The sequence below is a fragment of the Diadema setosum genome, chromosome 21 (genome assembly GCF_964275005.1).
Source record: "Diadema setosum chromosome 21, eeDiaSeto1, whole genome shotgun sequence".
Taxonomy (NCBI): Eukaryota; Metazoa; Echinodermata; class Echinoidea; order Diadematoida; family Diadematidae; genus Diadema; species Diadema setosum.
This window is the reverse complement of record NC_092705.1, coordinates 27370730-27391970: the sequence shown is the minus strand read 5'-3', so window position 1 is coordinate 27391970 and position 21241 is coordinate 27370730. Positions and strand designations below refer to the sequence as shown.

Below are 21241 nucleotides of genomic sequence, written 5' to 3'. Positions count from 1 at the left end.
CCAAATATGATTAAATCTTAAATGCTACTTCAGAGTCTTAAAATATAACATCTTAACTCTATTTTGCAGAAAACCCCATTCAATTTGGTTAAGCAGTCACAGAGAAATGTGGATTGTTGTAAAGCATGTCATGAGTCTGATTCTTCCAAGTTTAGCACTTCGATGCTCGTGTGTGAATACAATAGACAGAACTTGCAGGGAAGGGATCCCTGACATCCTCTACAAAAACTCCTCATTTCTCTTTGACCACTGAAGCAAATCGAATGGGGTTTTCTGTGAGATGTGGGCAATGAGTTATAGTTTCATACCCTGAATTTGTATTTAGATTGATTCACTATTCTTAAAGATATCATTGCGGAGGGTCCCATTGTAATTTTTTTGGGGACATACGGTACTATCGCTTTAACTAGCTTACATCATCAATCTTCGTAGTGAAGATGGCAGTGATCATCATGCTATCCAACAGCGCCATCTTGAACACCAGGTCTGTGTAACTTAGGGATCCTCCTTCAGAATGAGGAAACCTTGGCAGTTCTGCTAAGGAAGTGGCTAATTGCACATAGAAAAGGAGAAAGAACACACTGTGAGTCCTTCATACACTCTTTTTTATTTACAATGTACACTGGAATTTTACATGAATTTACACTGTACAAAAGACAAGTATCTGGAAGGGCAAATGTGGATTTAAAGGCCCAACTGACATTTTGAAACCACCAGAAAGAGTGGGGGAAAAACTCAACAAAAAACATATTTCTTGCAGTGTTTTAAGACATGCACCAGTTGAGATAAGTTTCAAGAAGGTATAAACAAAGCTGCCAACCTTACAGATCAGCAAGCGAGAGATAACTGAGAAGTGTCAGTTTGTTGACATTTTTTCATTCAGTCAACTTGCAAAGCTGGGTCAAGTTTGGAGAAAAATGTTCATTACTGTTCTCATCCCAAGAATGCAGGTTCATGTCATTCCATACGCAATTGTGCAACTCAAACTACAGTCAAACTTGTCTACAGTGGCCACCCAAGGGAGACAAAAAAAAAAAAAAAAAGAGGCCATTATAGACAAGTTCTTGAACATGCTTTTTCTCTCAAAGGGAATTGTTTTTAGTGGGCATATATGGCAGGTGGCCCCTATAGACAGGTGGTTACTAAGACAGGTTTGACTGTATCTCATATTCTTTCTCTGTTTAAATGCTGGTTTATTCCAGGCATATGCATCTTCACGGCCTGCAATAAAACAGGAAAGGGATTTACAACCTGTTACAAAGAGATACGGTGCACTCCTGTTGTAACAAACACGATTATAACGAACTTCCGGTTACCACGAAGTAAAAATTCAGGCCACAATATTATCCGTTCTGTTTTTTGTTTTTGTGCTTTTTATTGTTTATAATAAGATTTTGATATAATGAAAGAAAATTGCCTGTCCCGAGGAATTTGTTATAATGGGAGTCCACTGTATTTAGCAAAACCAAACTCTTGATGCAAAGTTCAAGCAGAACACATAAGGCACCACTGCTTTCTGTGAGTGGATGTTCATCATCTTTAGAGATAAGATAAAGGAAGTCTCAAAGCCATTTAAGAAGTTGAATGCCGAGGTAAGGTGATTGCCATAAGCTCAGTGCATGGACGATCTGGTTCCTATGTGCAATGAGTTCAATGAAGTATAAAAGCAAAACAAAATTCAAGACTGGTGAGACATTTAAAAATTCCATGTAAAAAAAAAAAAAAAAGAGAGAGCAGTACATAAATATAAAAACTGTACAGAGAATTTGTTTTTATCTTTTTACAAAACAGAACATTTAGTTCTTTAAAAAAAAAGTCATAATAAGTTAAACAGTCACTACAAAATACACCGTCCAGTACAATAAAATATATCATCCATAACATACTTCATATAATTTCTTACAAGCGAATTAATTATACATAAATACTTGGGTTAAAAGGAATATTCTGCAAAGAAAATCACATCAAATCTTTAATTTGACAACAATGCCCCTTAAACAAATACAGTGCCTTTGTATGTACTTTGCACTTTTTCGGTTATATTTGTTTGGTTTTTCCATCATATGGTAGAAGGTGATTTTCCACCTGGATCATTTGTGTGGCTTGCATATTCGCTGACCTCTTGTACCACTTCTGGTCATGAAAAGGCATTAAACACGCACTAAACAATTCTGTGAAATCTCTCCCCAAATAGATAATGTGGGGGGGGGGGAATGCAAAAGTTACCTTTTCCTTTATGACAAAGGTAGAAATGAATGTCATACAATGTGTCGACAAGTAAAGTTTGAACATCAAAAATCCCCACAGACTAGTATTTTTACATTCAGTAAAAACAAACAAGAACAAGAACAAAAAAATAAAACACACACAAACACAAACACAAACACAAACACAAACACAAACACAAACAAAGCAACACTAGCAGCAAATGTTCTATTTTTCTATCCATAATCAGTATTCTTCCCAAACTTAAATTCAAAGGTCAATTTGTAATGATACCACTGTTCTGTTTCAATTTATGAAGCTCACATAGTCAAGAGCAAACATAGATATTTGCTGAGGTACAAAATTATGATTATCAGGCTGCCTTTTCAAATTTCTTATTAAATTTCTTATATTTCAGATTATTGTACAGATTCACTCATTAACTGCATCAGGGATTTACTAATATATGACTTACACAAAGAATGTCATAATCCATGGCGTACATCTCATGGAAACTTCACACATACAGAATTCTATCAAAATTAAGACGATATTCTCTGCACGGTCAGGAACATATACTGTATACGTTAAATATTTCGCGAGGTTTTTATTTTCGCGAATTTCGCGAGTTAGGTGCTATTCGCGAAATTAAAGACACATGAATATATTGACTCCGATCCCTATGTGAATGTAACGTACGCGTGTTCACTTCTCTGTTCCAGTGCAGGACTCCACCATCGCGAATTTAACCACTCGCGAAATTGTCGGGAGTTCCCGTTTCACAAAATTTTAGACTCGCAAAATATATGGCGTATACAGTAGTCTTGTTTGCAATCAAACAAGAAAACTGATTTACCTCAATATCAAATTATAAAATATCCAGCACTCAGGACTTCTACTTGACTATGACATTTCATATCAAATGTAGCAGTGAATGCAACATTGCTAGATTTGTCGGCTTCCACATTTAAAAACTTAATTGCAACAGAATTGACTCTTACTCTCTTACTCCTTGTCAAAGACGGTACAATATGTCACCCATCACTATGTTACTCCAGAATAAAGTTGATAAAAACTGTTGAATAAGTGATATGGTTAAAATGTAAAAATTTCATTTTTTTTTCCAAATTAAAAATCTGTTATTTCAACCACTCTTCCCCACAATTTGTCCCAGCATAAATGCTTCTATAAAAAGTTTCATGGCTTCTAAAAACAGAATGTTTTCTAAGAGCAACTCATGTGGTGTGTTCTCAGAATAATGTGGCACATAGCATGTTACATCCTGGCATACAGAGTTGATGATCTTGAACGTTTGGAGACAACTTCATACTTTGACAAGTATTGAGACTCATTGCCAGTTGACAAATGTAATGTCGGCGAAAAAGGTGTACACTGTCTGCAAGTTCTGTACCATATACGCTTCGAAGAGAATTCCCGCTAACTTCCTAATCGGAGCGGACTCACGCCACCTCCTGTGAAGCGATGGAGGGCTCGGACCTGTCGACAGTGATGCTGGTGCTGGCGCTGCTGCTCCGGCGGATGAATGTCTCCAGGAAGTCAACCAGACCCGCCATCCTCTCCCGCCGCAGGAATTCCATGTACACGGTCTTGTGGGCGCTCTTGATCATACGGGGCTCCACCTGCTTGTTGGCTGGCTGCGTCTGTTTGACAAAAACAAAACAAAACAAAACAAAGACTCCCGTAACTACCTCATTGGTTGAATCATTTGTGGCACTTTCTTAAGTGCACAAAAATGTCTGCTTAAATCTAGGGAGGGTTTAGTTTTGGTTGAGATGGGGTTTCAGGTTTCCAACTTTTTCTGTGAGATAATGAGAAACCTCTTATGAAATATGAAAGAGCATGTACAACATAAGTCTAAGAGGAATTCAACATATATTTGATGAAAATTGGTTTTGAAATGTCTGAAAAAACAACAACAAACAAAGATGTCCTAATAAAAGGTGGGACACGCCTTTATATAGAACCACTTTGTTTTACTCTGTTTTGGAATATCTCAGCCATTTCAAAACCAATTTTCATCAAATAAACAATGAATTCCTCTTTGAATTGTATGCTCTTTAATATTTCATAAGTGGTTTCTAATTAGCTTGCAAAGCTGTCCCCCATCTCAACCAAAATGATACCATCAACTCTCAAAAAAAAAAAGGCATTATTGTGGTTGGGTGCTGTTATCCTCTAACTGCAGTCAAACCCGTCTATAACAGCCACCCAAGGGAGATGAAAAGTGTGGTCTTTGTAGAAAGGTGGCTGCTATAGACAGGTTATCCAACATTTTGTGTGCATTACATACATGTGATATCATGGTATACATCTATGAGTGCTCAATGCATAAGTTCTCACATGTAAGTGTACATCGTATGTGTATAGGTATGCACATGTTTCAACATGTTTCATGCTGATTGAACAATGCCGTTATTGATAGCATTTATTTTACACATTACAGTGCATACAGCACACAAACTTCTCAAAAGCGCACACCTCCTCAAAGAATTTCTTGCAGAAGCCAACAGTCGCCAGACTCCCCTGCATAGAGAACATCTCCTGGGGGCGGGCTACACCCGTCTCCTCTGCAGTCGCCAAGGCAACGCCGTGGTCGTTGCTGGGGTGGAACGCCTTGCTCCGCCACAGACAGTTGCAGAGTGTGAGGATGATGCTGTTGAAAGGCACAATCTTCTTCTTGAATTTGTCCTGGTGAAGAGGATAACAGGATTATAGTTATTGTCATTGTAAAACCAACACTTTTATGAGCATTTTAATTTCACAAATCTTGGTTAGGCGAAAATAAAATGCACGCAAACATTTCTGGTTTTATAGTGGTCTGGCTTTTGTTGCTGGTTTATAGACTTCTTTTGAGCTATCTTTCCAATGGGAAAGTACAGAGTATAACTTCAAAACATCTATGATAGGAATGAAGATGACTGTAATCAAGATTAGGTTGAGCTTTCATAAACTGGGGGAAATGACATAAAATGGAATTTTATACACAAAGTAACACTAATATTCAGAACATATAATTTTCACCGAATCAAGACAGCTATGTACATCAGCTTAGGCTCATGATTTTCATAACAGAACTAATGAAGTAATGCACTTACCCACTGATGATGCTTGTCAGCACTTACTTTCAGTGTGGTGAATTCACGCTTATAGCTGCAGAAATTGGAACATTACATTGGAAAGAAAAGTTTGAAGACAGGGTAAAAGTGAGAACACAGAACAGAAAAAGGCTAGCTGGTTAGACTTTAACCATGCAGTCGCTTTGTTGTTTACGAATGAAAGACTTTACAATGCAATACTTTAAAAAATATAAGCAAACAGACAAAAAGCCAGAGTATTGAGCTTTTTGACTGCTAGATAATACCTAATGAGAGTAAATCTTTTCTAAAGAGAATAAGTCTTCTCTGTTTTGAAATGAGCTATCAGTTATCAGTTATGGATTAACTAGTTCCTTCTGTAAAAACAATGAGCGAATAAAAAACAAAAGAATAAAATTCAGAAACAAACAACTTTTCGGAAACAACTTTGTCGTCCATCAATAGAAGTGAGGAGGAGGTGGAGGAGGAGGAAGAGAAAGACAAGGGAGGAAAAAAAGGAGGACGAGAAGGAAGAAAAGAACAAAGGGAAAGGAAAAGGTGGAAGAGAAAGGAGGGAATGGAGGGAGGAGGAGATGGATAAAGGAGGAAGAGAAGAAAGGATGATGGGGAGAAGGAAGAACAGAAAGGAGGAATAGAAATGGGTAGGAAAGATAGGAAATAAAGGACGTATAAAGGAGAAGGAAGAAAAAGAGAGAGAGAAAGGAGGATGAGGGGAAGAAAAAGGACAACACAAAAGAAGGAAGGAGCAGAGCAAGGAGGAAGAGAAAGGATGTTGAGGAGGAACAAAGGAGGAGAGAGGAGGAGGAGGAGGAGGAGGAAGGAGAGAAAGAAAGGAAGCATCAGAGGAAGAGAAAAGAAGAGGAGGAAGAGAATGGATAGCAGGAGAAGAGAAAAGTTCAAGTTTCAAGTTTCAAGTTTATTTAACCAATTCATTAAACATTTGACATTTTACAAAAGGATACAGCATTAAGAATAATGAATGGTTTGGGACCCCAAAAGAAGCAGAGCTTGTAAAAAAGGGGTCCCGGATAAACATATAAAACAAAGCAAAACATACTAAAGTTTTGAACATATTAACAAGAAGTATAACAGTAACATATTTACATAGGACAGATGCAACACAAGCACACACACACACACACGCGCACACACACACATTCAATCACACAAACACGTGTCACAAAAACGCTCATGCACATACATGTAATTCACATGAAATTGCAGAAAGATACTTTCTATTTTACTATACTTTTAAATTCAGCTTCCCTGATCAATTCTTGTTTTACAAATTTCCCTCAAGATAGATGCGACATGTATGTTTAAAGTTGGATAGTGATGAGGCTGACCTAATTCTCAATGGCAAAAAAAAAAAAGGAAGAAGAGAAGAAAGGAAGAGGAAGGGGAGGAGGTGGAAACAGACAGAAGATTGAGAATACACAAAGGGAATATTGAAGGGATGGTATAGTTTTGGTTGAGATGGGACTTCAGGTTTCCAACTTTTTTTTTTTTTTTGGTGTGAGATAATGAGAAACCTGTTTTGAAATATAAAAGAGCATGTGGCACTAAGAGGAATTCAAAGTTTACTTGGTGAAAATTGGTTTTGAAATCGCTGATATATCCAAAACAAAGCTATTCTTATAAAAAGTAGGAACCACCTTTTCGCTTTGTTTCACTTTGTTTTTCAAAATATCTCAGCCATTTCAAAATCGAATTTTGTCAAATAAACTTTGCATTCCTCTTAGAATTATACTCCTTACCATGTAATAAAGTGGTTTCTAAGTATCTCCCCAAAAGTTAAAAGCTGAATCCACATCTCAACCAACACTATACCATCTCTTTTAGGAGGAAGGTGGATAATTTTTCTCACTTGCAAAGTATCTGGCAGAGTCTGGAACAGGCCACCGGATCCAAGCCAAATACCGCCCTGTAGGCCAGGGACTTAGAGGGAACCACTAGGTAGGGTTGACTGTATCGAGTGTACAGGGAGGACACCTAGAATGCACAGACACATAGAATGGAGCGTCATTAGTGGAGCTAGAAAATCTAGAGGGGAACCATGCTACAAGAAAGTCAAAGGGTTGGCTAATTCCGATTGCTGTAGGAAGAAACTTAGAGTAAACAAAATACAAGTTTGATACAAATGTAAGACTTTTGCAACAATACGTGTTGCACACACTCTAAGCTAAACATCAAAACAGGTATTGATTTCAATGACAGCAAATAGATATCTCATCATGTATTTTCCTGAATTGTATCTCTGTAAAAGAAATTTCAAATCATTACCGTTCACATTTCTGAGACATTTCCTACTGACCATCATACACTCACACACAATTGTCAATACAAAGACTGCACTGGCTTACTGCAACGGGATTTGTTCATGTTACGCACAGCACCTATGAGCAGCAATTTGCTTCCATTCATGTATAAGGCGCACCCCTAACTCAAGCTATTCTTTTTTAATGCAAAGAGTGTGTCGTATACATGAGTGTTTACAGTATACAGTGTATGTGGTTATTGAGAGTACTAAGTACAGTTGAACCTCTGGTATCCGGACAAGTCGGGACCGGGGCTCATCCGGATAAGGGATTTGGCCGGCTACAGGAGACTCAATGCTTTATACATGTACATATACATACGTACTGATGTAGCCCATTGTAGTACCACATGTAGTATTAAGTAGTAGTAATGTGTATACTGCAACCTTTTCATTGTTACACTCAGTAACAGACCCCAAAATAGAGGTGTATGTTAATGTTGGAAGTAAAATGTAATTCATGTGTGTTTGTGTAGGAGTTCTCAAGGAGTTGGGAATCCCCCTTTCCTCCCGTAATTATTAAAAAAAAAAAAATCACGGCGAGATTGCGTCCGTATAATAGAGAGATCCGGATAAAGGGAGGCCGGATAAGAGAGGTTCAACTGTAGTCGCAAAGCAGTGCAGAGAGGGCGATATCGACTCCTCCAAATCCAGTTAGAGTACAGTTAAAGGGGGCAGGACCGCTGAGCAGACACTCACCACTTCGTAGAAGGCCAGGGTGTGGTGCATGATGAGGGGGTGGTTGTGATCCATCTGCAGCGCCACAGAGCACATGCCTTCAACCAGGTCTACCAGCTTCTCCATTGTCTCCAGGGGGTCAAAGTAGTCCACGCGGGTGGAAAACATTTGCACACTGTTTTAAAAAATTGCAAGATGGAGAAGTAGCAAGGGGAACATCACAAAAACATTGACTCTTGGATGATTTTGTTGTTTTTGGAACAAACAGAAATTATGTTTTTAACAAATTCTTTTATAGATAGATATCATAACAACTCATTGATAATGTCTCTCTTCAAAGACTAAGTGCTTTGAGAACATAGGACAAACTACCAGCAACTTTTCATTGGGCCAACAGGATTATGACAATTGAGATGTCACTACCAAGTTTTCTGGTCTGGTATTCAGTGAACCTTTGCAACAGAAGCATAGATTCCTTAAAAGGGTAACAAATTAATACTGATATTGCACTTTCTCCAATGTAGATTAAAAAAAAAAAATTGATACATACCTACTCCTCTGTTTTACTATTTGAATTACAATAACCTTCCTCCCTTTGTAAAGTCTTTTTTCTAATCTCATTTTGTCATGAACGGTGACAAGACATTTGCTCCTGCAACAGTCGGTTTGGTCTTATTTGCTCCAAGGACTTCAGGTTAGGGTTAGGGTTGTGATAGGGTTTCAGGTTTAGTTTGATGTGAGGATTAGGATTAGGGTTAGGGTTATGTTTGGGGGTAGAACCTATGTCTGGCTTAGTGTGCAGATTTTTCATGGGAGCAATTTTCAGTATTGGCAATACCTATGTGTTGTGCGCAGAGCAGTTTTAGATGCATTATGGGATGGCTCAGGGGACAAACTTGCCCCGGTTTTGGCTGCATATGCTCTCAGGTCTTGTTCTGTCTTTATCCAGGGGTATTTTTTGTTGACAATTTCTTCACTTTCCATCATGTGACCAGCACATTGAAGCCTTGCAGCAGTGAACCATGACTCTAGTGACTGCAAATCAGTAAAATTTAGAAACTTCAAACTCTTTTAAAGCTGAATTATAGCCAAGAAAAAAGGAGAAACAATGTAAAAGCCGACAAATAACTCCGTTGAATCGTATGGGAACTGCGACTCACGCGAAACAACTGGAAGCGAACAATGGCACCGAGGAATCCCGCAGTGCATCTGTGACAGGGCTCTTCAGCGTGCGCAGCGTTTGGATTTCTCCATCTCCCCATGCCCCCCTCCCCTCCCCCCCCCCCCCCCCCCTTACCTGGATCCAGAGGTGCCCCCCTCTATCTCCTTCTCCCCGCGTAGCACTGCCTCCTCCTCCTGTTCTCGCTGCTTGCTAGCCACCTCTCTGTAGCGGGGGATCTCCAGGGTGGCATAGTTGCGCAGGAGCTCCGTCAGAGCATGCAGGAGCTGGCACTTGAAGTAAGGTGAGGAGCAGAAGAACAGGGTCCGCAGCGGTTCCAGGACCAAGTCGTTCAGGACTGCAAAGTGGAGCGTGTTGGAGGTGATATTCAGACTTTGCCAGTGCAAAGAGCATCAATGAGCACATTGTACTGTCCACACAATTTTTGAATGTACAAGATGCACAGAAACATCCCTAAGTTCATGAAGGAAAGATTAGCATCACTATCTAATACTGCTATTCGGAATGCTCAAATTATTCTAATATATTCTCATACTAACACTCAAACAAAAAGTTGGAATCTTCTGAAAGTAGATAAATCACTGAACTTAGCATTTACCAGACACCAGCTACAGCTAAACTGTCTCAGTCACTGTGACATCATTTATGAAACACATCCTTCTTTTGTTGTGAGTAAAATGTTACTAAAATGATACACATTTTCTCCAAAGTAGGATTTTGACGAAAATCCATAAGAAGATAATCTCTAACCTGCATGGTGCTTTATACACTGGCTGGCACAGATGTGGAAGGACAGACCATTATTTGAATAGAGTGTCCCATCTGTGTATGTATGTCGCTGATTTTTATCATGGTTCTTACTCAAACATTGAATAATCAGTGCTTATGTTGATGAAGGGCAATATCTAAATCAGTTGCAAAAAACAAAAAACAAAAAACGGTTTGATGCAAGAATCCTTAATTCAAATAATGAATAGAAATTACTTAATCCATCTAATCCCAATTGTGTCACTATGGACTTCCCATCTGGATCAAGGCATTGGTATGCCTGATTGGACAGTCTATCTTACAAATTAGACCAAACTTGAGGATTTACCAATTGAAAAAGTTTAGCAAGTTATAGCTAGATGCAGGGGCATATATAGGCTGAACTTTGGACAATTTACTGGCGTAACACTGTTCTGGTCTTAAGATGAAGATGAGTTTATTTTTAATTCTCACTGCTCTCACCTTGGAACGGGTATATCCTAAACCTGCTGACCAGTCTAAGGATGTACGGCCGGTAGTCGGAACCATTCCAGGTCAGGAGATACTTGGTCAGAAACTGCTCGCAGACTGGAACACTCTCCTGTGGGAAAACGGATGCATAGCCGTTTGTGAGCAATGTTTCCCCTCACTCATCAGATCAAAGAAGAATGACAACATCTGGATAATCAGTTGAGGTATCAGATTTGCCGATAATGACTGAAAGTGCACTTGCACGTAAGATTCAAGCTGTCTTGTCATTAACAGAGCACAATGAACATTGGATAGAGCAAAACCAGATGAACAGGAGGGCAGGGATGTCTTTAAAACTGGACTTCACAGAGAATGATACCAAACTGTACATGTGGATTGAGTAAATGCAATAAAGTTAGTATAACACTTCACTAGAGTTTGAGGAAAATCAGACAATCTTTTTAAAAGTTACAAATTGTTAAAGTTTTGGTCCTGCTATTGCTGAATGAGAATAGCTCATGACATCACTGCACGACAAGGATAAATGGAAAATATAAAGAGAACTCCGCAAAATGTCATTCTTGATCAAAAGTACACATTCCCTCAACTTGTTACTGACATATGTTAAGGTAATATTATTCCTCCTGCTTTCTGAAAAGTAAGTCAGGTGCTTTTTCAGTGTGCTAGAAAAATGAAAATATGTTGAATTCTCCTTATATTTTCTTTATATCATTCTCCTGCAGTGATGTAATGAGCTGTAGTAGTCTTCTTATCCAGTGATGGCGGCACTCTAAGCGTCAAGAATTCATAACTTTTGAATGGATTTTTCTCAAACACCATTGATGTTTGAATATAGATGCAGTCACTCGATCCAAATATACATTTGGGTATCATTCCCCATTCAAATAGGAAAGTCACGGAAATGTACAGTTTTCTATGTTTTAACAAATCAGTAATATTACCTGCAACCACATGCTCAAATGAGCAGAAGTCAGTCTTATTGAAAACTTCTGCCAAGGGAGGAGGCTGAGGAACATAACTAGGAAAAACGAGAAAGCTTAATGGGAAATTACAACTACACTATGTGCTGAGGCATGCACAGGGTGGTCATATCTCAGGACGAGTTTGTAAAAAAACTTCCTGAGATGGTTCTGGGCTCACCTGGATGAAATCGGTGAAGTTGATGAGGAGCTGAAAAAGCTGCTCCGTGCGAGAACTGTCACCTTCTGAGTTCATCAGCTCTGTGGGGGAGACAAGGGAGGGGACGGGAGGATTGGAAGCACTGATTATGAAGACAGTATAGGAAGATTTCCTTCTATGCAGACACAGTCTGGGTTTTGATTCTCAAAGGAGCTGGAGCTAGGTAAGTCTCGTCTAGCTGTCTCACAGCTTCAGGGCGTCAAAGGTACAATAGGGAACAATACTTACTCTCCCCTTCTCCAAGGATCTTAATAATAATCTAGATTAGAGAAACTTTGCTCCTGCACTGAATTTACAATTGATTTAGAAAGTTTGAACACACTTCCACTTACAAACACACACACACACACACACCCCCTCACACACGTACACACATAATCAAAAACAGATCCAACTCCCCCATACCAATTCATAGCCGAAGATTTGCTGACATTCAAGTTGCATCCTTTGTGCACTTAACACCCATTTAATCTCGTTCATTCTCACCTATCTGAAGCTTTTGTGACAGCCAAATGTTGAGTCGATGAATCGTGTGGTGATTTCTGTGACAGACGAGGAGGTGCTGTAAGACTGGAGAGCGCAGAACTGCAGCTGCTTGGCTTGGAAGCTTGGTTTGAATACAAAAAAAAAATACAAAACACATCTTTACAGTCTACTCAATAATTAAACTTTTCACTGTATCAATCAATGTCAGTCAGGTCTAAAAGGGAAAAAATGCCTGCCATCTTAATATTCAGTATTTAAAGACATATAATGATATTGATTTATTTGTATAAATCTTTCTTTTTTTTTAACATTTGGATGAAAAAAAAATTATAAAGATTTGTTATCCTCACACTTGATGTCAAAATGCCCTTTGATTTCATGTTGAAACTCGAGAACATTTTCTAAAAGTTTTTTTTTTCTATTTTTGACTGCTTAGGGCAGTTCTATTTCACCATCCACAGCATGAAAACATCTATATTTAATATAAATGCTACAACAACAACAAAAAAACGAAAAAAAAAAATACAAACATGTTAGTGAACTGAAAGCTTCAGACAGTATATTTTTGCTTATTCTGAACTGGATTTTGACAAAAGTTCCTTTCAAATTGGTGTACACTTATCTATCTGTTTAAAAAATGATTCAATATTTCCTAACTTCACATAGTAGTTGAACTACTATTTTTTTTTTTTTTTTAAAACAAAATTAAGAAAGAGAAGACTCACCTCAAGCCGGTCAAAATTTGTCAGAAATTCATCAAAAGACTTGATCTGACCAATGGGAACCATGGACATGACCTCCGCCTCCCGGTCAGCGGTCAATGGGGTGGATCTGAAGTCGGGAACTAGGTCAAGTTTTCTCCTCTTTCTGACCTGGACACCACAAGGAAATGTACAGAGCCAAACACTGAGTGTGAGACCTGTGCAGTTTCAGTAATTTAAGGGTGCGTTCGAGCGCTCTAAAGCAAACCAAAGCGAACAGAACCAAAGCGTACCGTACTGCACCGTGCCAGATTTGAAGCGTTCGAGAGCTCTGTTGAGAAAGTGTACCTCAAGAGTTATTTTTAGAAAAGGTCATGCGTTTTTGTAGCAAGAACGTCATTCACCTGGCGCTTGAACTACTTACAGCTGTCCCGAACAAAGAGAATGATGTCTTTGCATTGTGACGTCTGTGCACGATACGCTTTTGGTACGCTTTTGGAGCACATCGGGAAGTGGTCCGCTTTTGTGTCGGTACAGTATGGTACGATACACTTTAGGAGCGTTCGAGCACTCCTCTGGCGAGGGTACGGTACGGTACGGGTCGCTTTAGGAGAGCGCTCGAACGCTCCCTAATTCAAAGCTTGACATTTCGTATTCATGATATTCAATTTACAAAATATGGATGGGGAACTGAGGGGATAGTCTTGATAAAGAGCAATATAAGCAGTTTGGTCACTTCATCCTTATGATAGGCATCACATCGCCATGATTACGTTTTGGATAAAAGAGGGAAAACACATACACACAAAAAATACAAAAAGATTACATAGCTATGCTTATATATATCATCCATTCTCAGACACTCATTTAAAAGCTAGTATAGAATACATTTACTAACTGCAAAAGGGCACTATTTTACACTGTAAAAGTAGAAGATGAAGAACGAAGGAAATATATGCAAATGAACTCTTGCTCTACAAAATGTCAAGGTAAAGTTTTTCCCCAAAAAAAATCTTTTCAAGAGCTTAATATGATGAAATTCCCTTGTAAATATGTTCCTATCATCAACATTATTCTACGAGCACACAGTTCTCCAAGGTTCAAGGTGACACTCGCGAGTTCCTGTACAGTGCAATGTGTAAGAGTACATGAACGCATGCTCGTTGCACTCATGTTGGAATCAGAGTTGATATTTTGGCGTGTTGTTAAATGCGCAAATGGCACCAGTCCCGCAAAATTCACAAATGTACAAACCGTGAAAAATATATGCTGTATTATACAGTAGCTAAAAGCTTTGTGGACCGTATCAAGGCAATAACCCCCCCAAGGGCAATTACCCCCCGAGGGCAAGTACCCCCTGGCTAAATACTGGTTGGAGTAAAGATTAAGGTTAGGGTTAGGTTTAGGGTACAGAATTTGGTTTAGGGTTAGGATTAGGATTAGGATTAGGGGAAGGGGAAGGGCCCGGGGAATTGCCCAGGGGGTAATTGCCCTATACCCTTGTGGACAAGGGTCTCTTAATGCCGCCTACCATTGCCGTCTCCGTGATGGTGCTGTGCCTCGAATCCACGTGAAATGACGAGCCCTCCTCCCCGCCCCTCCTGGCCCGGATGCGATCCCGTGCCCCGTTGATCGCCGCCAGCCACGCCTTGTCCGCCAGCTTAAAGTACGCCCTCTGTGTGGATGGGAGAGACAGCGAGACCAGGTGGGGAGCAAAGACCTTGTACACAGACAGCAGGCCGGTGATGTGAGGTTGGGTTCCCTGTTGGAGATGTGACAGATTGCAATCCATGTTCAACAGATCAAGTACTTTAAATATACATGATGATTTAACAAAACAAGCATTTACTTTGTGAGGGTTTCTCATTTGTCAGCTAAACTAATACTGTAAAAGGGGATATTTTCGCTCAACTAATTTTTTGCACTCGGCCGGGTAAGAAGAGTTTGGCATGTTTTTAATTCCACAATCAAAATATAAATTACTGGAACAAATAGCATGCAAAAATATTTGTGCGCTTTTATTTTCGCGCTAGTTTATCATTGCGCAAAATGCGCAAAAATTTCAACACCACAAACATTTCCACTTGTACAGTATGCTAAATGATATTAACCAAATGATATCTTCTTTCATTTCACTTCATTCATTTCATTTCTTTAATTGTCCAAGTTATGTATAAAAACATGGTATCGAGATTTGGTTTCCTCACACGTTCACTATTGACATATAGAAGAAATTTACAAATTAATTCACAAGCAAACATTTATGACAGACTCTGCTTGCATGAGTTAAAAGTCATCTAACAAAAGGAATTTAGGAAGAGGAGACTGAGCAGTAATTTACTGGAAATTGTTGAATTCTTGAACAGCTCAGTGTATCTAGCAGACAAGATGAGAGAGGAACAGAGGGCCCTACTCACCACTTTCCGCTGGACGCCAAGCAACCTTCGGACCCTGTATGCCGTGACATCCTCCCTTCTGGTCAGCAGGTACAACAGGTGGCAAGCATGGGGACACTGTCAATCACAGACGGGAGAAAGTGGCTTACCCTCTCACTACACTTCTCTTTGATTCTAACGGTCTTTTATTCACTAATATGAGTTACTTTTATCAGTGGGCACAGATGTAGAGTTTACCTCACCTATGTCAAATCAGAGAAAATCCTTCGACTCATGCATATTCCTACTCACAAAAATTGAACTAGTGCATATTTTTATGGGATTATGCACGTATCAAATAAAGGCCACAATAACATTATAAGAAAATTGGAGGAGACATGTATTGATGTCAACATGTCACAAGTGTGCAATAAACTGCACGTAAACCTTCACAATCTTGTAACAATTCTATTTTGCAAAATCTTGTTAAATTCTATATTGCAGAAACTTGTTTCTCTCATTAAAGAATTGTGTTATAAATGACTTGCCATGCAATGGTGACTTCTACAGGTGAAGTTGTTGCTACTAACATCCTTATGTACAACTAACAGCAGAGTTGCGACATCAGTCACGGAACACATGAAAAATGTTATATCACACGACCACCTATGGATGGATCTTGCCAAGTTGACATTAGTGTGATCACTGGCTTCAAAACAGGCCATAAACATTAAGAGTGTAAGGTCACAGGATGATGGATACACAACTATTTGAGAATGAAGGGTTTACAAGGTCTGAAAATGAAATACCTAGTGGAGTTTTCCAAAGAAAAATGTGAGAGAAAAAGGACACAACATATTTGCAGCCTGTTGGTTTGTGTAAATTAACTCGGGTATACTCACTATGGTGTCATTCTCAATGAAGTAGAATATGATGCCATACAGCGCATGGAGCTGTTCTGTGCTGTCCAAGAGGTCAAAGGTCAGGATAATCCATTTCAGAAGCAATGCCTTTAATGAGGAATATAGGAGCAGAGAAAGAGATGTGATTGTTTTTATTAAAAACAGACACCACTATGAGGTGACTTACATAGGAGGGCTACATCAAGTTGTAATACACGTCCATGTAAAACTTTGATCTAGAAAATATGAGCATTTACATTTATCTGCCATTAAAAGCATACATTCAGTTTCAGCAGATTATAAATGTCATGTCCAATTATATGGAAATCTCAATTATCTTTTACAAACTGACAAATAACGGAACCACAGGAATGGCTGAAGTGGATGCTTAGCTTCTATCTTCCTCCACCAAATCAAACTCCACAAGCATTTTTGGATCCAAACAAATTTTGGATGGAAAATATTAAGATTCTTATTTTCAGGATGCGCTCCTTGTTAAATACTTCTCAGTGCTTGGAAGCTAGTTTGCAGCATCAGGTTGCTGTTATGCCAAGCAAGCCATACGCATCACTGTCATAAGTAATCACTGTCAGTTGCAACCTTTGTTTGAAGGTACACATATGTACAGAATTTGAGTATATGTACAACATGCTTACCCATGTGCAATAGGTACAAGAATACACAAATATGAATCTAAACAGCAATTAAGATGTACTGTGTACTGGAGTCAACCGATAGTACATCACCTGTAGGTCATGTGACGGTTTGTTGGTGCACATCCATGAGATGCACTGAACGGCCGCCTCCTCCGGGACGCAGACCGACGGGATGAGGCTCTTTACCAGACGTGAGCTGGTGGAGTCCGCTGCCAAGGACGCAGAGAGAGAAATGGAGGGGTCACTAATTTGAGGAATGTGTTTGTCGTCATGGCTACATACCATGTGACAATTGAAGATGATGACAACAACTTGCAAATGGCAACTACAAGCAATGATCTATAGAGTACCAAAGAGATGATGTTATAATCTTCTGTTATAGCTCAGTGATGGTGCCAGACAAGATATTCTTGCACAAAGGCTTCAGATAGTGGGTTGGCACTGGGTGCGAGCACTGATAGCAACCGTTGTGTTCACAGATATTCAGACTACCTGAGGATGTTAAGAACCAGTTTCCACAGCTATGAATGGCTATGACAATTCCACTGTACATACACTTTCTGGATTCATGGAATCTGTTAATGAAGTTACATGGTTGCTTGACAAACATGATACGGTACATTCTTTTTTCTTCTTTTTTTATTTTCATGCAAGAGCTCCATCACTAGTACTAAAAATACCTCCTAAAACAAATTCATCTCTAAAGAAAGGACTTCTCTGTATCCAAATATGTAGAGAGTACGGTACTCAATAGTTACTTTGCAACCTCATATCCTCTAAAATACTGTCTTGCATCATCACAACTTGCTGATTAGGCACTCTCCATTGTTATTTGAAGATAGTTATTACTTTATAGCAAAACTATGCTGTGAGCATCCAGGTATATTCGGATAATTATGCAACAGCATGAGGCTAAAGTACCCTTGCATCTCAGTGTATGTGTTTGATATAATATGCCTATTGATCCTGCTAAAGACGGCCAAATGCAATAAGTGACATTTACAGAAGAATCAGGAAATCAGTGTGGTCCAGTAAACTTTTTTTTTAAAAATTTTAAACTCAGTTGCTTTTGATGTGGTTAAATTGGTGTCAACACCTTGTTTGAGGTCTCAGAATTGGTTTGGTAACTGCTGTGACTCTGAACAGAATCCCAATACTTACAAATGAGAGGAAATTTTAACCCAATGTTCATGTATGAAGCTACTCACCTAAACGTCCAGATGCAGCAACATCCGCCAACTGGATAATGTGCGTTTGGTCGAGGCCATTCGCCTGAGACTCTTTGAGGATGGTTTCAAGAGCAAGACTCAGCTTCACATTTCCACGAACTTTTAGGTTGCTCGATGCTAGAGCAGAAAATGAATCGACAAAACCCTTGGTCAGCAGACTTCGACTTTAAAGTGTGGCTGCTCACTGAATGTACCATTACAGAGTAATCACAAGCATTTCTCAAAGGAACACAGCATTAAAAAAACATTGTTCATACACACCTACAATTGTACCTAATCGTCACTGCAGAGAGAAAGTAGGCGAACACACAATTTCAATCCACTATGATGCTCAGAAGTGACAGAGGTTCCTTTTCAATGGCTCACACATGCTAAACTTTTCATGCAATAACTGCTGCATACAATGTAGTAGAGAACTTATATTTTGTGTACTCTAATGATGCTTGGTTACAGACTACAAGACTTAAAGACATTGAATCCCCATTCCACTTTTTGTTCTTCTTTTATTCTTTGTTTTATAGTGCATAATACCAAGGATATGTAAATTTAATACCTTTCTGTCAATGGGTCAGTCCATTGGGTTGGGCTAACAATTTTGCATGATGCCCGTGTAACGGAGGTATCAACTTCTTCACAATGAACATCATTTCAAATGTGGGTAAGTTTTGCTGTGTCTATATAAACTTTGCCCCTTGCTATAGTGACGCATGATGTTTACATCAGAAATTTTCCCTGCAAAATAATTTTTCTTACCTCTGTTACATGGACATCACAGTTATACACTGTATAACATCAACAATAAAGTCTCCGGTCTGACTGTACAATACCCACGATGCTTTCAAGAGCTAAATGGGATACCGTTTTCTTTCTGAAGTCATTAAGTACTGGCAAATATTTGCTTGGCTTTAATGAGGCCTGCATGGATTTGGGGTTCCAGTATGTCACAAAAGATGACCAAACCCAAATGGACTGATCCCAACCTCGATGATACTGTGAATCTTGAACTTACCATCTGTGAAGAAATGGACAGCTTTCTGCAGCTTCTTCCTGGATTGTGGAGTCTCCTTGCCTGCCAGAGTCTGCGGACTTTCTTGAACAGAAGAAGCAGCTGCCATTGGGTGAGGATGACCTTTGAACTTCTAGATCATGTCAAATTGCTTGTTGCTGACTCTTCTGACAACAATCTCAACCTGTATGGAAGCGAAAAGGGTTACAAAAGTTAATTAAGGCAATGGTGGATGAACAGTTCACAAAATCAATCTCAGCTACAGACAGTGTTGCTGAACCTTTTCTTATTCCTTTTTTCCCATCAAGTGTCTTTTCAATAAAATCAGGATTTCAAATTTTTCTTTGTCTTTTACATCTGTGGGATATGTCACACAGTATTCACACTTCATTGCAACAAATGAAGAATTAAAGAAAAAACATTCTGAAAATAAAATTTCATAAAAACTGCATGCATAGTGGCACAACAACTACTGTGTGTTTGTTTGTTTGTTTGTTTGTTTGTTTTTTCCAGCACTGGTCTTGAAACTGACAAACTCACCATGAATTTTGACCAGTGTGCCCTCATCACCATTTCTATACAGGATATTCATTTGGTGCAATTGTAGTTATACAAAATTGGTTGTGGAGCAATTACAAGCAGACTCACAGATTACGATGAAAAAAGCATTCATAGTCCAGCAGCAGACAGTCCAATGTGCCAACTGGTAACCCATGGCATTGGAGAAGAGAGAAGATACAAATTTAGCTGTTATGACTGACTACCATTTGTAATGTCTGGAAGATTTGCAAGAAGTACCGTAATAAAGCTATCGAAAGAACAGAAAAGCTTATGGTCTTGCTTTATTGATCAAGGTATAGGCCTAGCATCTATATGGACAACTTTGCAAGTACTGCCTTCTCAAAAACGCTAAGCTAATATTTTACTCATCAAATGCAGGTTTAAAATTCATGGTGTGGTTTGGACTCTACTTGCCAAAATGTCGAAAATCCTTCGTTAAATCCATAAAAATTTCTGGATCACTACCAAGGTCAAAATGTAATCATCTAGCTGTTCCTTGTGTCATTCTCTACCTTTTCTGCAAGTTTCATCCAAATCTGTGCACAACTTTTTTTAGTTATTTTGCACACTGACAAACAAACTAACCAACAGTAGTGAAAACATAACCTCCTCCCTTGGCGGAGGTGACTAGAAAAGCAGACCTCCGCCAAGCAGCTCATTTCCACCCATACACGCATGCTGAAATTCGCCCATGGTTCCCAATACAATGTATCTGAATAAAATATATCACTGATATCTAGATCTAGAGTCTAGAGACCTCTTGTTTGTAAACATCATCAGCTTCCAGCTGCATGGCTCTCTCCTAAATACAGCATGCACTGTTGCTGTAATTTATGTGTATATGCAAACCTCAAATGCGCACAGCAGCTTGAACTTAACTCCCAAGTTTATTAATATGACATTGAACCTGTCACTCAGCATGCTCAGTGTAGGATCTACTGCCGAAACAACAAAAATCCCTCAAAATATTCATAAAAATTTCCAGATCACTACCAAAATTTATCCGACTGTTCCTTGTGTTATCATCAACTTTGACTGCAAGTTTCAGTAAAATCCTTTCCCAACTTTTTGAGTTATTCGGCCAACAGACAAACAAACCAACGCCAAGAATGAAAACAAACCTCCTCCCTTTGCATGCTTGGTGGAGCCTAACCCCGGGACGCTCCGTGTACACAGTTACACACTGTGGGAGCGTCCTGAGTCAATAGAGTGCTATATTGGTAAGCTTGAAAAACATACACAGTCTGTCACAGATTTTCGCGCCTCCGTAAGTTTCGAATTTCACTAGAAAAAAACTTACTTTTATAGTATACATAAGATTCTTATCTAATTCCTACCATACGTTCACCTTGTTCTTGTTCACACTGGTCCAATGATCTTGAAAAAACGTTTTTTTTACAGGTCCATCTGC

General features: G+C 39.1%; 1 protein-coding gene across 1 annotated transcript; it reads right to left on the bottom strand.

Annotated features, from left to right (window-relative positions):
* Positions 1-3346: 3346 nt before the first annotated feature.
* Positions 3347-18864, bottom strand: LOC140244451 (centromere protein I-like). Its single transcript, XM_072324090.1, has 16 exons — positions 18855-18864; positions 18243-18380; positions 17125-17243; positions 16379-16486; positions 15519-15614; positions 14633-14863; positions 13126-13272; positions 12401-12521; positions 11876-11955; positions 10727-10844; positions 9614-9833; positions 8338-8491; positions 7189-7313; positions 5322-5376; positions 4705-4914; positions 3347-3866 (listed from the first exon to the last, which is right to left on the bottom strand). The coding sequence occupies exons 1-16, from the start codon at positions 18862-18864 to the stop codon at positions 3666-3668; spliced, it is 2133 nt and encodes a 710-aa protein (XP_072180191.1). The 3' UTR covers positions 3347-3665.
* Positions 18865-21241: the final 2377 nt, after the last annotated feature.